Source organism: Melanerpes formicivorus, unplaced genomic scaffold, assembly GCF_026170545.1.
Source record: "Melanerpes formicivorus ecotype bairdi unplaced genomic scaffold, bMelFor1.0.p_v2 SCAF_42, whole genome shotgun sequence".
NCBI lineage: Eukaryota > Metazoa > Chordata > Aves > Piciformes > Picidae > Melanerpes > Melanerpes formicivorus.
The window spans coordinates 3,843,623-3,857,566 of NW_027142394.1; the positions used below are offsets into that span (position 1 = coordinate 3,843,623).

The window sequence follows — 13,944 nt, forward strand, 5'->3', positions numbered from 1 at the left end:
GGTGATACCAAATGTGGAAAGAATTAATTAGATTTTAGGGGGGGATTCCAGAAAAAAAATCCTGTGTCCCTTTTGTGACTCTACACTTGGAAAGGGGGGAACTTTGTGTAAGGCTTAGGCATATCTGTTCTTGTACCTGCTGAAATGTTTCTCTTATGACATAGCATTTCTTACATACAAATAGAAAAGTTATTGAGCATCTTTGAGAACAGGTCTGCTGTCCTACATAGTGCATGGTTTGGTTCCAGACATTGTTTGATTGTCTGAAACCCTGCTGATCTCCCCAGCATTCTCTACCTGCTGTGTTTGGTAGACTTTGTGAGCTTCCATCACATAGGACAATTTTCTCCCCATTTAGTTAACTGATTCTGCCAACTGTGTGATTTCTGTCCTTTTCTATTTTGAGTTTTATACTTTGATGTAGAACCATAGTGCTCCCATCCTTTTCATAGTTAATTCTCTATGTTGGAGACTAATCTCTTTTTCCAAGTCTGTAAGCTTGAGTTTCTCTTCCAGGTTCTATTTCTGATCTGGGCAGCGATACCCCTAGACTCTGGTGGCAGCTATATAAGGATTCAAAATGGCTTTCTCTGTGGAAAACAATATAAACACCATTGGCATACGTTTTGTCTTAAACTGCTTGCCATGTTACAATTAGCTGTGCTGTAGGGGCATACTCTTGCATTCCATAGAATCACTACTTTCCATACTACTCCCAAATCCCTCCCTAAATCTGGGTACAAACCTGCATTAAAGGTCCTAAATTAGCGATAGGAAGGGTGCAGGAGAGAGGATTTATTGTTCTTCTGAGGAGAACTTGGTTTTTTAAAGTATGGTCATGCTGGGTGCCCACCGTGAGCTCCTGGCCTATCACCCTGGAAACAGTACAGTCCAGTTGGTAAAACCTCCTGAGCAGCCTATAAGCAGTAGCAGGTCAAATAAATCAGAAGATGTGTGACCCAGGCACACAGAATTAGGTTTGATTTTCTGATGCTGTCTTGGGCTTTTCACACTATTAAGACATCTGCCACTGAAGGATGTTACTGGCTTTGCAGTCATGCCTCTTGCTTTAGTTTGGATCTCCTCTACGTGTTTGACTTTCCATAGGGTATGAAGCATCGGCTGGGGAAAATGTTACTCCAATTTGCAGTCTCTTGGAGGATGTGGATCTGTACTCTGTATTGATTAAAGAAAAGAATATCCATGCAGGCATTAAAATCAGATACATCATACTACTTGCGTTACGCTCGGGGACCGTTTTCTTTTCGCATTCATATTTAGTGGGTGGAACAGATGGTGGCAGTTTATTGTGAGGCATTCATGAAAATGAGCACTGCTTCCATACAACTGTCCTTTGTAACAGGGCATTCATTTGCTTGCAGTGGAACCTTTGCTGTACCGAAATCCAGTACGTAGGAAATCTGTGCTGGAAAAGCTTATCGTGTGCTGAGTGCAGAGTAATCCTTGTCTCATTCAGTTAGTGTTGTCTGCTGAAAAGCAAAAGGAAATTGCAAGAATGTTTGTGGGAGGCTATGGCTGAAGGGGAGCTTATAGAATTTACACATCTACTGGATTTTCCTTCATTTCTGCATTTGGTGGGGGAGAGCCTTCCAGGCGAGACTGCCATAGGCCTTCCAGGAAATCTAAAGCGTAATTACATTTATTTTTGTTTAATTAATGTTACTGTTCAGTAATTTGCAGCCTTTGAGAAGTTCCTAATAATCAGCATGCCCCAAATCCCTCCCCCCATTTGTACAATGCATTTCTTCTGCTTGCCACGTCAGTCGTAATCCTTGCTGAGAGGTCCTATGTGAATGCCAAATGCCATCGTTGCCCATAGCAGTGGAATATTCTTTTCAATTACCTTAGTAGAGATTCTGCTAGAGTTTGTGTATGATTCAGTTAAGACTCCTTTTGTAGCATCTTTGAAATATTTAAAAGTACAACAGAGTGAAACCTGGAGGAGTTTCCTGGGAGTTGTTAGAAGCTTTGGAGTTTTTGCAGCCACCTGGACTCCCCACTTCTGCCATTTCCATATTAAGTATCATAATATGTTAAGACTGAGAGGAACAAAAGGATTGTAGCAGTATGTACATAGCCTGAAGCAGGTAGCAGTAACTGCTCTGTAAGGAGCTTTAAAATGTATCTTTTACATATTATCCTAGAAATAATAACAAAATGAGACCAGATGGGACATCCAGGGGTCATCTCACAGTAGCCCTCTCACAGTATCACCAAGGTTGGAAGAGACCTCAAAGATTACCAAGTCCAACCTGTCACCACAGACCTCATGACTAGACCATGGCTCTCGACCTGCTCTATCAGGTCCATGGCATCAGTCTGATTTGTTCATCACTCATAGGGCAGCATCAATTACACTGACAGATATTTGTCTTACATGGTCTTAAAGATTTCTGTTGATGGAGACTGTCATGCCTCGCCATGGATCTAATCCAGTGTCTTCTTGTCCTTGGTGGTTGAAAGTTCTCTTTTCCCAGTATCTGTGCGCAAATATTTCTTACTGTGCAAGAGCTGAAGCTTGTTACCTTTGCTATTCACTGTGGACAGTAAGAAGACATTGTTCTTTACCCCTCTGCATCAGCCATTCATTTATTTCCCCTCCCCTCTGCTGAGTCTTTGTGTTACTCTTTCCTGGGTTTGTATTTTTCCCTACAGACCCTGTTTTCCAAACATCTGATAATTCCTGCTGCTGCCTTCTGTATATTGGCCATTTGGGATTACAGGTTCTTAGGAAAATTCTGAGCAATGCCTGTTTTCAGACACTGATTTAACACATGAAATATTCTCCTCTCTGTGATCACTGCCCATTCACACAGGTAGTTTTTAGCAGGTGCTGTGGCCGTAGTGCGCTGCAGATGTGTGGAGCACAGTGAAAGAGAAGCTCTCCAGAATGATTGATTCACATCAGCCTCATCAAGCAGCCTTTGGCTTGGAAATAGATGCTTATAATTATGTTGATGACATGACAGGAAAAAATTCTGCTGCTGCTGAGTTGAGTTGGTCTCTTGAGCTGGAAGTAAGAATATGTCAGCTGTGATGTTGACTGGAACATGGATCTGTAAGAGCTCAAGAGACAAATACAGGGACTATAAAAGAAGCTGTTAAGACACCTAGAAAAGGCTGTGTTACCCTTCTCAGAGTGCAGTTTCTCTGGAGTTTAATGTATTATACAATAAAAGCTAAAAACTTTAAAAGAAGAATTGTCCTTACTCTCTTCCTTTGTTTATGTTTAAAGTTATTTCTGTTTATTTACTCCAGGACATTTGAAATGGACCAAAGCTGAGGATATTGACATAGAAACACCAGGATCTATTCTAGTGAACACTAACCTGAGGGCTTTAATAAATAAACACACCTTTGCTTCTTTACCTCAGCATTTTCAACAATACCTCCTGCTTTTGCTTCCAGAAGTAGACAGGCAGGTAAGTAGCATCGTGCAATATTTCTTTCTTTAATGAGACTTCTTTACAGTGTGTTTGCATAGGCTGATTTGATTGACTAGGAATTGTTCCAGGGCAGAAAAAGATGAAAGTTGCTCTGCTTTCTTAGGTAGAACTGTTAGATGCACAATGTCTGTAAAATTTATCCAAGAGTCAACCAGCTCCTGCTTCCTTCCTTATGAAAACTGTGCAGCTCCCTGATTTGTCTGAATGGAAACTAGACACAGATCTTCTGAACTTGCCCAATGTTCCAATTAGCTTTTCTGCCTGTGGTGCTGAAGGTAATCCTCTCATATCCAAAACTTTATTCACATTGAATCTCTTTTCACCTGTGATCTTCCTCAGCACCCTGCCAGCAATGCCTAGGTCAATATTAGTTCTGTTAGTTTCTTCTCCTCACACTTTCATAAATGCATAGGTATGGATCTGCTCAGCTCCACAGCACTGGATCAAATCATCCACACCTCTTATAAGGAAGGTTTTGTTCAGAGCTCATGGCTGTAGGTATATGGGCTGGTAAACAGTCCTGTTGAGGAGATAATTTGAGGAATAACAGGGTGGAAGTAAACATTCAATTTCACCTTGTTTCCTTCAGTGTTTGGTCCTTCCTGCATTTGTTGGTCAGATTGCAGGCTTCATAGAGCAAGGGGGGGAAAAAAAATCTTCCCAGCATGTCTAGCAGTTAAAATAGCAAAGAGAGCCCAAACCAATTTCATTTACTCACTTCCAGATTTAAACAGCATTACGAGTTTCAGTGGGGAATCCTCATGTACTTCATTCAGATGCATTGAATTCCCCCAATAGGGCATTATGTTTTTTGCAGATGGTCAGTATCCCTCTTTATATACAATAACTAGAGAACACAGGTCACTTACATGGCTGGTTAAAACCTGCATCCTAAAGCAGTATGTTAAATGCCATGTCTTAACCTGTTAGCAGTTAGAGTCTGCCACAGTAACACGGGGGAAAGCAATGCAATGTCAGACAACGCGAGAGGGGAAAATTGATATTGATGTAAATTTACTCAGTCTCTTGTCAGTTTAGATACTGTATGTTGTGGGCTAAAGTTACACAGTTTGATAATGGAATAACTGAAAAACAAATTAAACTCAGAGCCATAGCAGAGACGGTGTAAATGTGTTCATTCTCATGCTCCCACACTGTAGTCAAAGTCAGTACTGAGATATTGTAACAGAGCCTTTTTCCCTGCTGGAAATCAGATTTTAAGTTAGTGCCCAGCAAATATTTTTTTTTTCTGATGATTTTGATTGTTATTTCTTCTCTCTTTCTAATTAATTTCACAGAAAAGATTGGGGGGGGGGGGGGAGGGAGGAGGAGGGAGGGAAATCTGCTTGGTAAAATCACGTTTGTTGTTTTTTCTCCAGTGATTCAATATCCCTGTGTTCCTGAATTACATTTCAAGTACAGAGGCTTTATTTGGAAGCTTCACACTCCAAAATGTATTTTTAAAGATAGGGGCTCCAGAACTAACAAGCCATTACCTTCTTATCAGGGTTTTTACAGCAGAGGTTTTGGCAAGAAAATCAAGAGAATATTTGTGGAATTTAATCATACCTCACTAGTTAAAAGCAAAACATTTCTCTTTTAATTTGGATTTCAGAAAGTGTTTGCATAATGCATGTTTTTGGGGGTGCTTTCTCAAAGGCCCAACACTACATCACTGGACACTTTGCAAGCAAACTAGTCACAAAAAAGCAGTTGCTGTGAGACATTTACAGCTGCCCTCCTGTCTGCTGTCTTCTCACAGCGTTCAGTGGGGTTTCATGGTATACCATGTTTTAATGTATGCTTGGAAGGCAGGAGCCCCCATTCATCTCTGAAAGATTAATGGAAATGTTTGGCCTCTAAGTGTACATGAGGATTATTTTCTGATGGGGAATGCAGTAACCCCAAATCCTCACTTTATGGAGGTCTTAGCAAAGAATTTCATCCCTTTTCCTGACACCTGAGAGTGTGTCTTTTGCTGTACTCAAGGAGTAGCATCCCAGATAGGGGCTGATGAAAGTAATAGAACTGGTATTCTTTCCCTTCCTCTGGCAAGTGGAGAACACCAGTCTAGTGCTCAGGGATGAAGGAAGTGGGAGAGAGAATTCCAATCTGGAATTCCAGACTGGACAAGGCAAGGGTATTCAGTCTTCCTCATTTATTTCTACTGTCAAATGGGGCATCAGGCCAGCAGACATCTGTTCTGGGTGTGTCCAGAGAAGGGCAGCAAAGCTGGAGAAGAAGGATCTGGAAAACAGGTCTTATTGGGAGTGGCTGAGTGAACTGGGAGAACTGGAGAAGGGGAGGCTGAGAAGAGACCTCATTGTTCCCTACAACTCTGTGAAAGGAGGTTGTAGTGAGGTGGGGATTGATTTCTTCTCTCTAGTATCAGGTGACAGGGCACAAGGAAATGGCCTGAAATTGGGAAGGGTTAGATTGGACATTAAGGAAAATTTCTTTTCTGAAGGAGTGGTCAGGCATTGGAATGGGCTGCCCAGGGAGATGGTGGAGTCACCATCCCTGGAGGTGTTCAAGAAAAGTGTGGACATGGCACATGGGTCATAGTTTCATGGCCATGGTGGTGTTGGGTTGATGATTGGACTTGATAATCTTAGAGGCCTTTTCCAACCAAAACAATTCCATGATTCTTTGAGTTATCTGCCCATCTCTGGGAGTTCACTTTTGTTGGTTTATCTTGTCCTTTTCTTGTTTTGCATGAGGTTTTCCTCCCTGTGCACTGCCCCGCAGTTGGCTGCTGCTGTTTTCCCCAGGGAAAGCTGCATTTCTATGTTGTCATGTGGATATAGTATGTGAAGTACTGTAATGAATGGCACTATAAAGCTGTAATAGAGTTATGCTATTTGTGTATATATAGTGATCTGTGAAATAAATTACTAATGAAGTGCAGTCTCATTTAGGCTTTATTACTGCTCCACATAGGAAAAAACAAAACCATGATGAATGATCCTTTGTCATTTCTGTCATAAACACCATTTTTCTGGGCGGTGTAACTCCTCCTCCTTAAATCGTACTGAGCTGAAACTTGTCATGCATATGTCAGTTTGAATAAGCATTTTAGAAACCATTAGTTAAGGGAGTTGAGGCTTTCTTTTTTTGGTGTGCAAGTCTTACAAACATAATTGCTTCTCTCTCAGCCCTGGTTAGTCTATTATGTGCAGGAAAAGTTCAGGGCCAAGGCAGGAGTTTCATAGGATTTGTTCTCTGATTTTTCCTTCTGTTTTCAAATATTGTGGCTCCTGTCAGGGAGCCATAGGAGCCCCTTGTGGAATCCAGGGAACAAAAGGCCTTAGGAAAGGTGTTCCAGAATGGAAGAAGCTGGTGCTGGAGGGTGTCCAGTGCAAAGCAATGAGGCTGGTGAGGGGTTTGAAGGACATGCTGCACAAGGAGAGGCTGAGGGAACTGGGGTTTTTTAGTCTGGAAGAGAGAAGGCTGAGAGGAGATCTTATTGCACTCTACAACTGCCTGAAAGGAGGTTGGAGTGAGCCTGGTGTTGATAGGGCACAAGTTTTGCCAGGGGAGGTTTAGATAGGATATTAAGAAAGATTTGTTTACTGCTAGAGTGGTCAGGCATTGGAACAGGCTGCCCAGGGAGGTGGTGGAGTCACCATCCCTGGAGGTGTTAAAAAAATGAGTAGATGTGGAACTTCAGGATATAATTTAGTGGTCATGGTATTTGGGTTGTGGTTGGAATAAATCTTAAAGGTCCTTTCCAACATTAATGATGCTATGATTCTAAGCTGAGCACAACTCTGCTGATGTTGCTGCTGTTGTTGCTTTGTTTCTTCCCCCCTTAGGAAAAGATTGTATCATCAGTTATTCACACTTGAAATTGATTTCAGCTTGTATATTAGTTTAAGTTTAATGTCAGTAGCAATGAGACCTGTGTGTAATTTTCTGTTTTCAAAATGCCTATAAAAGAAACAGGAGCAAGTTGGCAGTTATGGTAAATGTGTTTTATCAAGGATTTTATTTGCTTTCATTTGGGTTCAGAGTGAAATAGTATGTGGACATTGTTCCAAGAAGCAGCCACAAGCCAGACTTGTCTATTTAGCAGGCTGGGAAATTCACTGTCTGAAATCTGAGCATCCAGATTTTCAGCTCTTTATTAATCCATGTGGACTCAAAGGATCAGAAATCTCAAAGTGCAGCTGATACAGGAGCCTGTTGGGTGATCCCCACAGGAGAGCTAGGAGCTGGCAATAAAGAAAACATGTAGGTATGTAAACTGTATGGAAAGCAAGCTCTGCACAAAACATTTCAGTTGTCATAAATCCCAGCAAATTATTTTTCTTTTCAGCTCTAATTAGAACATTCTACAGCTGAAGAACAATGGAGTTTTCATCAAAGAAATATCTGCTTCTAATATTAATACATCAAGTTGATAATTACATGTAACAGCATCCTGACCACCTCTCAGCAATTACTCCTCTTCAAAGCTGAAGTTTTTCTCTGTATCTACACAGCTATACTGCATCAGTGCCTCTTTAAATATTAATTAAACAACTTCTGTTGTGTGAGGATGAGTAACAGGGCTGTATGACAGGTTGCTGAACAGGAGTGGCAGCTGGCAGTATCTTGTCTACACCATCTTTCCTTGTTGTGCTACTGAGGAGTCAAATTCTGGCTATTAATACTGGGGAAGGCAAAAGGATGGGATATACACCCATGTAGTAAGCTTCCAAGAAGAGACATCCTGCCTCACCTGAGTAACAGCAGAAAGCTGAAGTGATTTTTCTTATCCTTGGAGAGCTAACCAAAATGTTCATTCCTTAATGCTCTGAATAAAACCACATCTTTCCAGACTCTACAAATGCTTAACAACTTAGAATCATAGAATTGCTAGGGTTGGAAGGGACCTCAAGGATCATCTAGTTCCAACCCCACTGCCATGGGCAGGGACACCACCCACTAGATCAGGTTGCTCAGAGACACGTCCAGCCTGGCCTTCAAAACCTCCAGGGATGAAGCTTCCACCACCTCCCTGGGCAACCTGTTCCAACTTCCTGATCCCTGAAAATTTAACTCCATGTCCTGTATTTTCTCTTCTGATAAAAGTGAGTTCTCCTGAGCCTCTCGTGGTTTGCACCTGCCCTGCCCTTTCATACAGCAGGATAATTTCCTCCTGTAAAACACCTGTGAAGGATCCCAAAGCCTTCTCAGACATGTGTTTTAGGTTGCAGTGCCATTTTATCTCACCAACCCTGTCTTGGCCTACGCAGTTCAGATGCTGGATGCTGGAACTTTCAGGTTGATTATAGAATCATGGAATTGTAGAATTGTTTTGGTTGGAAAAGACCTTTAAGGTTAAGTCCAATCATTCTCCAAGTCTGGTGCTAAACCATGTCCCCCAGCATCACTTCCCTGCCTCTTTTCAACTCCTCAGGGGATGGGTTTTCAAGCACCTCCTTGGGAAGCTTGTTCCACTGTTTCAGAACCCTTTCAGTGAAGTTTCTTTTAATATTCAACCTCCTTTGGCACAACTTGAGGCCATTTCCTTTCGTCGTGTCACTTTTTACTAGGGAGACTGAGCCTCACCTCACTACAGCCTCTTTTCAGGGAGCTGTAGAGAAAGAAGGTCTCCCCTCAGCCTCCTTTTCTCCAGACTAAACAACCCCAGTTCCTTCAGCTGCCCCTCACCAGACCTGTTCTCCAGGCTCTTTATCAGCTTTGTTGCCCTTCTCTGGACCTACTGCAGGACCTCAGTGCCTTGTAGAGAGGGTCCCAAACATTTCCTTTCACCTCGCATTGAGAAAAAGACACAGGCTGATGTCAGTTGGTGATTTTCCTCTATTCTCCTTAAAGTAGTTAGAAGTGATTTGGGGGAGATTATCTGCAGAATTCTGTTTCAAAACCTCTTTGCTTTCCTGTAGTATGAATCAACTTAATATCTGTTCCTACCGTTTTGAGCAGCGATAACAAAAGGTAACCGTTGGTTTTGATGTGCACAAATTGCTACTCCTCCTCCAAGGCACATCAGTCTGAGTGCTGCAGTGGAGAGCAGGTAATGAGTAATGCACAGAGAGGCAAGGAGAGAGGTCTGGGATCTGCCATTCTGACAGTTAGTATTTATTTTATTCTTTGTAGTCAAAAGAATAAATTAAATACTATTTAGTGTATATCTTCCTGTGTCTTAGTTTCATATTAAAAGAGAGTAAACAAAGCTTTATTTTCACAGTTCCTTCCTTGTAGCAGTGTAAGCATCTTCCTGTTTGCTTTAACTTCATCAGCACTTGATTTATTTGCAGTTGGACTTTTCAAGCATTTTCTTTACAAGCCATCCAACTGCAGAAATGAGCCCTCTGTGTGTTCTTTGGTCCTAGGTTTGTTTTACCTTTCTCCCCGTGGGATTCTTGTGTAGTAGTAGCTAAATGGTTACCTTATCTTGCTGGCTGCCTTTTCTGCTAATACTGCAGCCTTTTAGCTGTCTTTTTGAATTCTCTGTCATCAGTGGCTTTCAAATATTTATCATTCTGTTCCTGTAAATGTTTGAGTTTTACACTGGAATAGTTTTAGGGTTATGACAAAAGCACTTAGTTCAGAGGAGAACATTTGCAATAGAAGGTCAGATGTAACATATGTCTTCCGCACCTAAGCATATTTAAAAAGCTGTTAAATTGGCACCCCTGTGTGTACAGTAATTGAAGGTCATTTTATGTCACATTTCTCCCCTTAACTGACATCTTTGGTTTGGTTTTATTGGTTAATGTGAGTAGCACGGTGTTGTCGTAACGTGCTTTATTTGTACAGCTTTATAAGGGGACTTTTAATATTGGTATCTTGTAGACTAGATGGATGAAGACATTCCAAAGCATTTAAGCTGCCTTTCAGTCACAGTCTGGGGCTCTGATTCCTGAGCTCAGCTAGCCAGGGGTGCTTAGAGAAATTACTGTCCCCAGCTGGCCCCCTGACCTTGTGCTGCAAGTTAATACCTTGCTTACCAGACGCGGCTGTAGGGATGGTGGATCTGCGCCTTTCACAGCCACCTATTAACAGCAGACATCAGCTTCGCTTTACGTGAGTTGAAGGCTGAAGGATTTTACTTCAAAATCCCTGTTGGCTTCAGCTATAGGAATACTCTCTTAGCTTCCCTGGTGCAGTCCAGCAAGGCTCACTGCATCTGCACTGCAATCTCTCTGCTCTGATTGATGTGGTGATGGAATTGTGTTTGCTTGTTGGCAGTAATCCTTAGAGGTCTTCCTCAATACATGTGTGAATAGGAGGCTTTACATTTTTGATTAAGTGTCATGTTGCATTTCTGCAGGCTTGGGCACTATTTCAGAACTATGAATCAGTGTTTTCCACCATGCTGCATTCCTACTGTGGAAATTCTTCTTTCATTTCTGAAGCCCAGGCTACAAGCTCGTGTCAGACTTAAAACACATCCCACCTTTATGAACAAGTTTTGCAGAGGTGTTAGCAGAGCTATTGCAGTTGCTTTTGTGTGTAGCAAGGCTCAACTCAGAACATCTAGTAGGACTCAGCAATGGTGCTGTGCTTGCTGAAAGCTGAAAATACAAGAGCTACAGCTGTCTCTACAGCATCCTTTCCCTTAAGTCCTTCTGGTGTGTGAATCTCTGTTCACCGTTGTTCTTCTGATGCAAACATGAGAAGCTTTTGTTCCACTCTCCTTCCCTCCAAACAAATTTTGTAAAGGACAGAGCACAGCTGTTAGTGCTTAAAAAAAGAAGAGGATCTTGTATGCAGTACCAGCTCCATTTACATTTGACAGAATCGTTAGTACTTTAAAAAGAAAGAAAGACTTGATAAAGCACCTCCCTTCCAGCAGGAAAGTACTTGCACAGGTGCCTTTTAAAAAGACTTTCTGCTAGGAGCTGTGTTCTGAGAGTATAACTAATATGTAGACATAAACTGCAACATCTGTGGACACCAGGGACTGGCATGCTTCACATCATGTGGCTATTAAGGATGTGTAGCACTACTGCAGTGGGCAGTGTTCCTACTGTTCCTTCCTTGCAGAGTGCTTGTAATTATGTGATATGAGTTAGTCTGCAGTGCCTCCAGTGTTGCTGCTGTAGGCCTGCACTGGAATCAGATGAAGAATAGAACATTTTTTAGTGTGAAGCTGAAGACAAACAAGGGCTTGAAAGAGGATGTTGGATGCAGGTGCAGTGGACATGACAGCAAGCAGAAGTGATTCATCCATGCTTCTGCTGCATTCTCTCCCCCTCTCTCCACCCTTTCTATTCCACTCTCCCTCCTTCCTTCAGTTCCACTCTCCCACCTTCCTTCCTTTTCTCTCTCCCACTCCCTTCCCCCCTTCCCCACTCTTCTGTTTCTTTTGCTTAAACAAAACAAGGATAATTATTTCAAAATATTCCTATTCTTTATCTTACTTCGACTCAAATTTCCTTTAGCTTGGTCTCTCTTATGTTAAGGACACACAGTCCTTTTTTCCTTGTCATAGGAGGGCAATGTTTTCTAATGCTAGAGAAAGGCATTATTGGGTGCAGGGTTTTCATTCATGACATGAATAATTTTAGATGTTTAACTGTAACTTCCACTAACCTTCTGCTTCTGGGGGTCAAAAGTATATCTCTTTTATTTTTAGCAAAAGCTAAATGGATAGACCTGGGTTGTTTACATCTATTTTGTTTTCTTTCCTTCACCTTCCCCACCATTTGAGAATTGTTGAGTAGTTTAATAATGTTTTGCTTTCTCAAAGAGTCCAAGCATCTTTTTTTTTAACAAGTTTCATACATGCTTGGCTTGATAACAATCTGTGTAAGATAGTAACAATCTGTGTAAGATATTCTATAGAATAGAATAAACCAGGTTGGAAGAGACCTTTGAGATCACTGAATCCAACCTATCATCCAACACCACCTAATGAACTAAACCATGCAACCAAGCATCCTATCAAGTCTCCTCCTAAACACATCCAATGATGGTGACTCCACCACCTCCCTGGGCACCCCATTACAATGGGCAATCACCCTCTTGGTGTAGAATTTCTTCCTAACCTCCAGCCTAAACCTCCCCTGGTGCAGCTTGAGACTGTGTCCTCTTGTGCTGGTTACCTGGGAGAAGAGACCAACCTCCACCTGGCTACAACCCTTCAGGTAGTTGTAGAGAGCAATATCAGGTCTCCCTGAGCCTCCTCTTCTCCAGGCTAAGCAACCCCAGCTCCCTCAGTCTCTCCTCACAGGGCTTGTGTCCCAAACCCCTCACCAACTTTGTTGCCCTTCTCTGGACACATTCCAGCAAGTCAAGATTTTACTTTTTGTGTTTTCTTTTTTAACTCCCAGGCTTATGTTGCCTCTTTTCAAGTACTTCCATAAATGCTTGCTGCTGTTGTGTGTTCTGATATGCTTGGGCTTGTACTTGGATGACAGATGCAACAGAAAAATGTGGTTTAATTGTAATGCCTGTAATTTGAATTGAGTTAGAAGATGCTCTTTGCTGCATATCTTGCTTCCCTTATATTTTACTTCTGGCTTCATTTTAAAGTGTGCTTTATCTTTCCATTTTGCCAGATTTATTGTTCTCCTTAAATTCTTCATTTAATTTCTTGCATCTGAGCTCCACCAGATTGGATTCTATTGTCTCTCTTTCTTTTTTCTTCCCCTTCCTTTCTTTCCTTTTTTTTTTTTGACACTGCAGTGTATTGGAATGACTATAGCTACCCCACTTGTCTTCTTGATTTAGACAAGGTCTAAATTAACAAGTCACATTTCATTTTGAAAACATATGTTTGCAATTCTTCAGTCTTACTCGGCACATTTCCCACTTTAGTGAAGATGGAAAAGGTCTTTTGTTTCTTGCTTTAAAAGCCTCTCCTTCCTTTGCTCCTCGTGTCTGAAGCAATTATTCCTCTAGAGGTGGATATTTTCATTTTCATCCTTTGATGCCTCACTTCTAAGTTTAGCCTGGCTATTTTTTAAAAGACTACAGTAATATTCAGAATTACATTCACCATCTGTCTTCAGAATCTGTCTTTTCGTTTTGTATTTGAGGACAAACTGTTTATGTTCTGTCAGTGATCGCTGGGGAATGGCAGGAGCATGGATGACTTCATAAGGAGCACTAAATAAAATGTAACTGTATTCTGGGTCAGGCTGTACTCTGCTGCAGAAAGGTGAGACCCGTGGAAGAGAGATTGCAGGGAGTGAACAATAGCACTCAAGCTGTGTTACATCAGAACTGCTCTGAGAGACGTGGTGTGAGCTGGTATCTTTACCTAAAACATCAGCTTGAGGTGGCTGAGCTTGCTGGTCTGGGAGCAGCTCTCAAGTCACACGTGTGCATTGCTGTCTGCTGCATCCCTTTGTGCTGGATGTCTCTTCATGATAACTGCTTTGTGGTCACAACGGCAAAAAAAGGTCCTGATAGTTGCATCTCATCAGGAGCCATTTTCTTGTACTCCTATTTACTATTTTAAACTCAGATTTTTTTTCCCATCCTTGGCTTTAAATACACAGAAACCGTTCGAAGAAAG

At 41.7% G+C, this 13,944-nt stretch overlaps 1 protein-coding gene across 3 annotated transcripts in view; it reads left to right on the top strand.

Annotated features, from left to right (window-relative positions):
- The window catches only part of ASXL3 (ASXL transcriptional regulator 3), a 126,465-nt gene that overhangs the window by 80,548 nt on the left and 31,973 nt on the right, over positions 1-13,944 (top strand). For 2 of the 3 annotated variants that reach the window (XM_068158767.1, XM_068158768.1), the window contains one exon: positions 3,280-3,443. The exons of the other annotated variant lie outside the window; for it this stretch is intronic. In XM_068158767.1, coding sequence (XP_068014868.1) covers positions 3,280-3,443 — 164 coding nt within the window. The remainder of the gene's footprint in view (positions 1-3,279; positions 3,444-13,944) is intronic. 3 annotated transcript variants of the gene reach the window in all.